Here is a 9598-nt window from a genome sequence, read left to right as displayed (position 1 = left end):
TATTAAAACAAAAATATTGGTTGTAATTTTTGACAATGGCACCCCACAGCCGAGCCACATTTTCACTCAGAACTTAATTAGTTTAGAAATAATTTCCAGTCCAAACAAATGTCTATGTTGAAATATCTTCTTAGCCTTAGGAACAAAACAGCTACTAATTTTAATCTAATTATTGTTTCAGAAGAAAACCACACAAACATATCTTTGTGCAACAAAATACTTTGCGTGTTGTGTATTTTGCTGGCAGCCTTATTAAATGGCAACATGTGTACAATTAAAAATAAAGAAATACTTACTTTTACTCTGAGCAACAACTACAAACGAGAACGGAACCCGTTAACTGAGCATTAAATTTTCTTGAAGTTGTCCCTCTGAGTAGTATTTCCGTATACCGACAGGGTTTCCATAGCGACGCAAACATTTGCAGCACTTCCTTTTTTTCTGATGCTGCGCACGAGCTCTGGTCCCTTTACCCAAAAAATAAAACTTATTGAAAAACAAAGGCTGAATTTCTGTGGGACAGCCGGTCAGTATAAAACCCACTTGGCTTACTGTGAGAGATAATCTGTCTGGATTAATGCCCACCAGTAAGAAGCTTCTTTAGACTGAACCATTCTACTGGTTTATTATCAAACAGAACAGAGAGAAAAGAAGACGACTATTAAAATGTGTTTAGTGGGTCATTTTACACAAAAAACAAACTTCTGTAATGAGTTGTGTAAAACCAGCTACAATTGTAAATGTTTTTTTTTTCCTTATTTCAAGGCACCATCATCATCATAATTTTATTTATCATATCACTGCATACAGTATACATTAATATAAATGGATAACACAATAAAGCATAAAGCTTATTTCCATTGCGGTCCAGTGCAATCGAGTTGTTGACCAAAGAGATAATTCAGGCAAACTAAACGCTAAAATGCAACATTAAAAGGCAATAAGATATGTGACATTGCAATGAATAAAAGCTCAACTGAAATACAGAAAAAATAACACTTTAAAAAAACATCAGACTTAATCACTCTGTAATATTCTTGGCTTGCCTCTTTGTTTTAGGCAAGAGAACCATTGTAATAACTGTAATACATAATTACGATGTATTATAGCAATGTCACAATTAAACAAGAATATGTAAATGAGCATTTTAGTAATAACTTGTTTATAATTCATATAAAGCGTGTTAGCAGTCTGTCTAAGTCTGTCTTTCCCCATATAACTTTTTTATTATCTTAAAATCTTCCATCATTTCAAAATCTCAATAGTTAATAGTTCATTTTTCGATAATATATTTTAAGCTCTTAACAATCTTACAACAAATTATATGAATTGCGTTGTAGTCATGCATAAAAAAAACATGACCGGGTTCATCGTTCTGCTCCTTGTTTCACTGGGGACTAATTTGAATGTAACACACAACACAAACTCTCTCCCGGAAGTCCTGTATTTGACGGTTTTCTCTCAACTTCGAGGTGTAGTTTACATTTGATGAATGACAACATTGTTTGAAGAGTGTTATATTTGTGCGTGTGTTCGTATGTATTATAAGTTGTACGTTTTTTTTTTTAGCTTTGCTGCCACTAGCTAGTAGCTAACACAGGTCGATTAAAATTGTAGATTTATTGAATGAATTTCTGAATTCAGGAAGTAAACTTTTCTAATATAAACTCAAATAACAGGAGGTCACCTCTGAGAAATGGTCCACATGTCCTCTGAAGAGGAGACATCGCGGACGTCATCTTCTCCATCCTCTCCCTCCTCATCCTCATCTCTTCCTACCTTGCACTTCATTGGGAAGAAGGAGGACATTGTCAGAGCCCGGCGGGTGACCAAGCTTGTGAACGGCTGCAGAGAAGTGCTGGTCTTGTACCACCAAGGGCAGCTTTATGCAATGGACACGCGTTGTTACCGTAAGCTCTGAGCTCTCGCTGTGTGGCATGCTCTCTGCAATATATATGGTTAAATATTTTAAATACTTTTGTATAAAAAAACTATTTTTTCTATTGTTTTTTCTGCTGACAGATTCTGGTGGTGACCTACAGGATGGAGATATTGAGGTGAGTTTTCTGAAGCCAAATAGGTGCTTTTTTCCCACAACTGGAGTAGCTGTTCTCAAATTTACAATAAATTAGCAGTCTATTTATTCATCAATATATTTTATTCCAGCATTGCCATTATAGCTGTTTCTCACCGTTTCTGTCAGGAGTTTAATGGACGCCTGTGTATTGTGTGTCCGTGGCACAAATACAAGATCACACTAGCTGAAGGAGAAGGACTTTACCAAGCCGTGGAGAACCCTACAGTCAAACCTCTGAGGACTCATTGGTGCTCCAAAGGTGTCAAACAAAGGATTCATAAAGTGACTGAAAACAACGGGGAYGTGTACGTAATGCTGAATGACTCCATCGATCCCATTGAATCAGACATCTACCAGACTGAGAAATACAGGACTGCTTGCTTTAAAGTCCAGCCAAAAGTCAAATCCAAGAAATTATAAGATCATAAAGGAGTTTTTCATTGAACAAACAAAAGTTACTTCTGGGAAACCTTTGTCTGTCTTTTAAAAAGAAAATTTCCCCTCATGTCATGAGGTGTAGACATGAAGAACATGAGTTATCTCATGAGGTAGGACAGAAAGAAATAAAAGAGAATTTATACAAATGTGGTTGATTTTAATTTATTTTTTTATTTTATTCTTTATTTATTTAAAATCCTTATACAGTATACAATTACAAATAGAATAAACTGTATGTATCAGAATTTTAAATGGATTTGTTTGGTTAAAAATAAATGTGTGTCTTTTCCCACAGAGGAGAATTTATATTTTGTTTCCTTTCTGTTGTTGTTGTTGTTGTTGTTGTTGTTGTTGTTGTTGTTGTTGTTGGTAGTAGTAGTAGTAGTAGTAGTAGTAGTCGTAGTAGTGGGTACCTAGTAGTTTGAGGTCCCTGCTGTGTCGCTGCGTTGTTACAGTCCAGACGCTAGGTGGCAGCAGTACGCCGTGTGTTTTCTGACAACGCGCATTTGTGACGTCATAAATAAGCGACGTTCAAACGGTTCAGTACCACAAATTTGAAGTAGTGTATTTCTTTCTTCAAATGTAGTGATTTTTATTGGATTAAATATTCTCAGCGTGATCTAACTGTAAACACCGTCGGGCGCCGTGAACACACTGTGCTGTTGGGGATCAGAAATGTGTTTTATAATCAGTTAAAACCGGAAARACAACATTACTTTTTATGTTTCGATAAAATAGACWGCTGTAATGGCATCAGGTAAAGTTATGTGTTTAGTTTGGTTCTCATTATGTTACTTATTTTGCATGCGTTACATCTTAAACTGTTTTGGACTTTCGTACTGCAACTTCAACATTAATATTCTGTGTAGAAGAAGAAATTAATCTGCTGGTCATCGTCGTGGATGTAAATCCTATATGGTGGGGTCAGCAAGCTCAGCGTGAACCAGAGGTATTACTTTTATTATTCAATTAGTTATTGTTATTGACTGTAGTTTTTAAAGTAAAATAAAAAAAATCGAAATAGAAGAAGCATTAGGGTTTCTAAATAGTTATTTGATTATGTATAACAAGATACCTTGAACACAGTATAAATGTGATCTATGTTTCTAGATGTAACCTTACAAATGTTACAGTAACTGAGTTTTTTGTAAAAAGCCCAAATCAAAATGGACTTTACTCTGAAAATAAWAAAGACTACGTGTATGGTTAACGATAATTAAGTACAACCCTGTATTATAAACATCCATCCATTATCTATAACCGCTTATTCCTTCAGGGTCACGGGGGTCACTGGTGCTCATGTATTCAGCATAACATCTTTAAATTACAACAACACCATAAGTATTGTGAGTAATTATAAACATACTTTTACAAAAAGTGTCAAAACGTATTTGACAATATAATGGGGAAAAAATGGTTGAATAAAACAACTAATATAGAAGTACCTTAAAAGATTTACCTTATGGATTACATGTAAGTTAAACTGAGCTTTTTATTTGTATCCTAACACTATTTTCTGTCTTTTCTTTGTCAAGTTTACTTTGTCCAAGTGTATGGATGCAGTCATGGTGATGGGAAACGCTCATACAGCTATGAACAGGACAAACAAGCTGGCCGTCATTGCTAGTCACTGTCAAGACAGGTAACTTTACACAGAAGAAAACTTCTGTCACTATAAGTTCCACTCAGTCTTGCAGAATTAATGTGTTATTACGTTTTAGAGACACAAATTACTAGTTATTCTAGAGGGTTTTTGTCAAAGTCTTTGTGTAAATGTGTKTTTTTTCCTGTTATATGGACTAGTTTCTTTAAAACAATTGTTTGTTGCATTGTTTTACAACCAGCCATCCATCAAACCCTAAAAATGCTTGTTCAAGACGTAAATGTCATAACTAAAATCTAATATTACTCAAGTAAAGTATTCTGCAGAAGCGGTTTGTGTACTCTTAAGAGAAATATAGCTTCAGAAATTARTAATACTTTTAATGCTTTTGCTTTRATGTGTATGYARGTTTTTCTTTGTCCAGTTTTAGCTCCCTGTGGTCATTTTGCTCTCATCTCTTCTGCTCAGTCACTTCCTGTATCCCACTACGAGTATGAAAGCTGGGGACGGTGGTGGTGACGAAGCATCCTCCAGCAAGGATGGAAAATATGAACTCCTGTCTGTCGCTAACAGTATTATTGCTGAAGAGATCAAGAATCTTATGTCAAAAAGTAGGTCAAATATACAGTAAATGTCTGAGGATATTGATAGAAGAAGTGCCTTTAAGGCTGTCAGAAAGGAAGTAGTTGTTAATGTTGTTTAATTGATCATGTTTTATTTCAGGTATTTTTAGAGTCATAACACTTTTGTTGTCTCCTGCTCTTACAGCTCAAGTGACGGGAAACTCAACAGATACTTTGCTGGCGGGATCCCTTGCTAAAGCTCTCTGCTGTATCCTTTTAATGAGAAACTTTAACACTTTTATCAGTGATAATTCAGCATGCTTTCTTTTCAGATTAAACAGGATTTTTTTATGTAAGAAAGCTTATTATTTTTTCCTGTAGTTATATCAGAATTTGAATACTTGATTTTTCTCCCAGGGAAAATATATTATGTTATGTTATGTTATGTTATGTTATGTTATGTTATGTTATGTTATGTTATGTTAAATTATGTTATATTATATTATATTATATTATATTATATTATATCACATGACATTACATTATAAAGGACTCGAGCTAGACTTTTCCTAAAAGCTGTGATAACCAGATATCAACAGAGTCTTAAAAGAGCTGGAAGGTAAWATAACTTATTTGTACTAAATATCAGAATAAAGAGAACCAGTTTATTTTTTCCCCACTACATTGTGATTTATTTATTTATTTATTTTGCTTCAGTTGGACAGGACATTAAATCAAGAATATTGGTAAGCCTTTAACTTCATTCGTGACCTTTTTTATTCTTATTTCTCTGTGTTTTGAGCTCATGTTCTCATTGTTACCTGACAGGTGATAAAAGCGGCCGAGGACTGCGCCCGGCAGTACATGAACTTCATGAATGTGATTTTTGCTGCACAAAAACAGGTGAGTAAGAATCTCCTGCTTTTGTTCTGACAATATATATTTTAACATATTTCATTCATCATTTCACGTTAATATTTTTAAACAGAGCATCCTAATAGATGCCTGTGTGTTGGACTCTGACTCAGGCCTCCTTCAACAGGTACTTCTTAGTTTCGGTGAGTTTCTAGTTTTCAGCATCGTATATTACTAACGTGTGCCCGTGTGTTTGTTTTTAAGGCTTGTGATATAACTGGAGGCTTATATCTGAAAATACCGCAGAAAGTAGCCCTGGCACAATATCTTCTGGTGAGAGTTGCTCGTTGTTGAGCACATTTCAAAGGAAGTGGTTGATGTTTCCATGTGTAGAAAGTAAGTTTTGTGTTTGAGCAGTGGGTGTTCCTGCCTGACTCGGAGCAGCGCTCTCAGCTGGTGCTGCCGCCGCCCGCACACGTGGACTACAGGGCCGCCTGTTTCTGCCACCGGAACCTCATCGAAATCGGTTACGTGTGCTCCGTTTGTTTGTCAAGTAAGTCGCTGAGAAAAACTATTTAAAAAAACATGTTTTTATTTATTAAGATGTATTGCTTTCATTGTGATGTTTTTGTTTTTTGTTTCAAGTTTTCTGCAACTTCAGTCCCATTTGCACAACATGCGAGTAAGTCTGCTTTATTATAGTCAACTAATTTAAAAAAATGTTTCAGAAGAATGCAACATTAAGTTTGGCATCTTCACTGTGTTTTGTTATTAACTTGATTTATTTATWTTTTTAGGACTGCCTTTAAAATCCAACTACCACAGATGGTCAARCCCAAAAAGAAGAAACTGAAGCTGCCAGCATGAGATGTTTCCATCGTACCAAACATGACTGATGTTACATTAACACCCAGATCAGTATTTCTTCTCTGAAGGAGTAATAATTTTTCAGACAGATTTTGTTAAAACGACTATGTGAACTATATTAAACACATATTATACAATTTGACACATCACCTCGGTATTTGTTGACAAGTCTCAATTATTTTATGTTGATAAAAGATGTGCATTGAAATCTTTGTAATGGCTTAAAAAATGTAATGATGTTTTTATTAAATCATTAAATTTTCTAAAATATTGTCAATTCATTGTCCTTAATCATCATTATGAATGTTAGAACACATTAAGCGTCTTCCTCCCTCTGTCAGTGAAGCAATCGTTGCTAAAATGACAACATTTTACAGATTTGGCAGTGTAAAGATGTGACACGTGTCCCGTCAAGTTAACAAAATCTAACTGAATGTGGACATGAAYGTTTGTTTATAATCCTGGAAAAGAGGAGGTAGTTATACACACACATCTAAACAAGACCAGAAAGGGCAACAGAGGATTCCATCAAGATGAACAAACATTTACACACATTTCTGTTGCTCCTAAAAAGCTGTTTTAATGAGAAAGTATCAGTGGTAGCTCATCATCTTATGTTTCCCTGAGTTACTTAGATAATACACAACTACTGCTACTTTCCCAAGACTTGAAAACAAGCTTTTATTTATTAATTAGAATACCAAATATTCTCAAAGGTGTTGCTTTTCAGTGTTTTATCGTCACCTAATCACTGCAACAGCCTACGTTTTAGGCATGAATATCCTTTATTCAACCAAAGAAAATAACTGCAAACACAAGAAGAAACATTTTCAAACAAACTGYAGTGACTCTGGTGGAGTTCCTCCACGTTGCTTCTCAGAGAAATTTAACTTGGACTCAGCATCCCACTTCTCTCGTTCAGTGGAGTCAGCCGGACTAAAACACTTTACTTTTCTATAGTCGATCCTTAGGGCAGTTTTCAAATGGAGGAAAAGTTTAAAGTTTAATGAAAAAAGTATCAATATTTCTGCAGTWAATATAAAGTCAGTGTAAAACCACTCAGGAAAGATAAGTCAAAGATGAGATTCTTAAACTTAAATATGACAGGGTTCTGTGGGTTATCGCTGAACTGGAACAATGTTGCATCTGGAGGAGAAACAAAAAGATTGTGGTAATATTATCAATGAGCTCTAAACAGACGTTTTATCAGTAAATTTGATTTTGTTTTTTGCTCTGTGTGTGTGTGTGTGTGTGTGTGTGTGTGTGTGTGTGTCTCACCCCAGCAGACCTCTGCCTGACCACCTCTGTGGCGTCAGATTCATCTGAACTTTTTGACCAGCCCTGATCACTCCCACACGTAAAGGTTTCTRAAAAACAAACATGGTGCTGCATGTTACACCAAGTAATCCCACTCAAATGTGATAAAAACTATAAACTTAAAATAAAGAACGTACCCCTTCACTGTGCTGCACCACAGATGCAATGTTCTGGAGGTTCTGAAAGTTTCCTGTGTTTACAGAACCAAATTCGATGATTTCATCTCCTACTCTTAGACCCTTTGAAAAAAATAAACCAAATATTAAAATTAATAGAAATGCATTTTTTTGCTAAATTTAAAGAGTTGCGATTATTTATCTGAAAAGATACGTAATACAAAAGCCCTGTTGTTGTGACTCACAGCTCCAGAGGCAGGCGAGCCTTCGGTCACGGCGTCCACTCGTGCGAAGGGAGGAGGTAGGGTGATCTGCTGCTCCATGGCCTCCTGGGCTTCAGTCGCATCCTGCTCCCGCTTGGCTTTATCTCGAGCGTGCAGCTTGTGCAGGGCTTCTTCTATCTCTGCCATGATGGCTTTGTGATCATTCTGCAGACCTGAAACACACAGAGGGTTTCATGTTACTATAAAAGAAAAAAAGCTGAAAAAAATACTTGAAATTACAAAAATGTAGGTTATTACATGTGGTTTTACATGAATTATGCGTCAAAAACTTCTATATTTGAAAATGTAGTCTACAACCATAAAACTAAATTTGTAGTCACAAAAGTCGTTGTCTGGTTGTTCTTACATGAAATGTTATGTCTTGCTGTCCTGATCTGGTACAAATTGACATCTGCTCGGGGGTAACCCTCTTCGTCAACCAGGGGACCTTCAACGCCAACACCCTGCTGTTAACAACAACATCATGTTAGTATCTTTAGCATAAACAGARCTATCGGTGTAAAGCACGAGTCCAACTTACGTCTTCTAACACGTCGTAATAAGCTTTTATTTGTTCCTCAATTTCGTCTTTCTTCTTAATAAGATTTTTCACATCATCCATTGTGACTTCAGAGCCTTCGGGACTGTTTTCTCTTGTTGTTTTCATTTGCTGATAAGTTGTTGTTGTTGAGCTCATCAACACTTCCGGTGATTCTGTTTCCGCTGCAGCGCCCTCGTGTGGCCGAGTCCAAACACTGCTAAATGTTTCAGAACAATAATAAATGAGACTATACTGGTTTTATGTGCTGTTTTTACTCAGTGCAATTTATTTAAAAAAATTAGAGTAGTTGTGATCAAATCTTTTAGTAGTTTACGTATTTTTGTATTTTGTACTTGAATAAACATTCTAATGTTTGGTAATTGTTTCAGCTATATCCTGATGCATCTCAGTAATCCAGGTAAAATATCAAAAAGAAAAATATTGTATAGGTCTTCTGGACGGGTTCTTCTCTAATGAAACGTTTCGTCTCTCCCCCAAGAGACTTCTTCAGTCTGAGAGTTTCAGGCAAAATTCAGGTTTTTAAGCACTGCCTCCATGTGACTGATACTCACATCACATGGCTATTGTTGACACCTAATTAACATTTATTGTTAACAGGGGGTGGAGTGATACTGGCAATAACAGCGCTGTAGGAGGGGGACAACTGAAAACGGAGGCCTCCACCTCGGTTAAATGATGGACGGTCTATCTTCACAAAAATGGCTTCTTTTACTCCTCTCTCAAACCAACGTTCCTCTCTATCAAGAATGAGAACATCCTCATATCTGAAAGAGTGACCGCTGGCCTGTAAATGAGTGAAAACTGCAGAGTTCTGGCCATTAGATGTAGCTCGTCTGTGTTGGGACATTCTTTTGAACAGTGGCTGCTTTGTTTCCCCGATGTATAACTGGTCACAGTCCTCCTGGCACTTAACAGCAACATTGCTCTGTTTGTGCCG

General features: G+C 36.1%; 4 protein-coding genes across 5 annotated transcripts in view; 2 read left to right on the top strand and 2 right to left on the bottom strand.

Annotated features, from left to right (window-relative positions):
- The window catches only part of LOC106523788 (uncharacterized), an 8599-nt gene extending 8091 nt beyond the window's left edge, over positions 1 to 508 (bottom strand). Inside the window, exon 1 of the mRNA XM_014017338.1 lies at positions 297 to 508. The gene's annotated coding sequence lies outside the window, so the exon portion shown is untranslated. The remainder of the gene's footprint in view (positions 1 to 296) is intronic.
- Positions 509 to 1431: 923 nt separating this feature from the next.
- LOC106523819 (Rieske domain-containing protein) lies at positions 1432 to 2821 on the top strand (the record flags this gene model as incomplete). Its single annotated transcript, XM_014017380.1, is given in 4 exon segments — positions 1432 to 1472; positions 1680 to 1910; positions 2023 to 2057; positions 2204 to 2821. Coding segments are annotated over 3 exon segments (543 nt in total). The 3' UTR covers positions 2498 to 2821.
- Positions 2822 to 3007: 186 nt separating this feature from the next.
- gtf2h3 (general transcription factor IIH, polypeptide 3) lies at positions 3008 to 6680 on the top strand. 2 transcript variants are annotated; one of them, XM_014017371.1, is made up of 13 exons: positions 3008 to 3272; positions 3385 to 3464; positions 4051 to 4157; positions 4587 to 4729; positions 4887 to 4949; positions 5271 to 5300; positions 5399 to 5427; positions 5510 to 5584; positions 5670 to 5723; positions 5801 to 5869; positions 5954 to 6089; positions 6182 to 6218; positions 6334 to 6680. In XM_014017371.1, exons 1-13 carry the CDS (start codon positions 3263 to 3265, stop codon positions 6401 to 6403), a joined length of 903 nt encoding a protein of 300 aa, XP_013872825.1. In that variant the 5' UTR covers positions 3008 to 3262; the 3' UTR covers positions 6404 to 6680. The 2 variants fall into 2 exon arrangements, with proteins under 2 accessions (XP_013872825.1, XP_013872826.1); XM_014017372.1 differs by lacking the exons at positions 3008 to 3272; positions 3385 to 3464 and adding an exon at positions 3806 to 3861.
- A 485-nt stretch (positions 6681 to 7165) lies between these two features.
- Positions 7166 to 8815, bottom strand: psmd9 (proteasome 26S subunit, non-ATPase 9). Its single transcript, XM_014017374.1, has 6 exons — positions 8641 to 8815; positions 8467 to 8566; positions 8082 to 8272; positions 7858 to 7959; positions 7682 to 7770; positions 7166 to 7549 (listed from the first exon to the last, which is right to left on the bottom strand). The coding sequence occupies exons 1-6, from the start codon at positions 8794 to 8796 to the stop codon at positions 7522 to 7524; spliced, it is 666 nt and encodes a 221-aa protein (XP_013872828.1). The 5' UTR covers positions 8797 to 8815; the 3' UTR covers positions 7166 to 7521.
- Positions 8816 to 9598: the final 783 nt, after the last annotated feature.

This window comes from Austrofundulus limnaeus, unplaced genomic scaffold (assembly GCF_001266775.1).
Source record: "Austrofundulus limnaeus strain Quisiro unplaced genomic scaffold, Austrofundulus_limnaeus-1.0 Scaffold166, whole genome shotgun sequence".
Taxonomy (NCBI): Eukaryota; Metazoa; Chordata; class Actinopteri; order Cyprinodontiformes; family Rivulidae; genus Austrofundulus; species Austrofundulus limnaeus.
This window is presented reverse-complemented; position numbering and strand designations above follow the sequence as displayed.

Excerpts from the sequence above, each read along its gene's own strand:
- psmd9 (XM_014017374.1), bottom strand. The coding sequence starts at position 8,796 with ATGAGCTCAACAACAACAACTTATCAGCAAATGAAAACAACAAGAGAA. Across the intron at positions 8,567-8,640 it reads ATTACGACGTGTTAGAAGAC|CAGGGTGTTGGCGTTGAAGG; the intron begins GTAAGTTGGACT and ends TGTTGTTAACAG. Across the intron at positions 7,550-7,681 it reads TCAGGCAGAGGTCTGCTGGG|ATGCAACATTGTTCCAGTTC; the intron begins GTGAGACACACA and ends TTTCTCCTCCAG.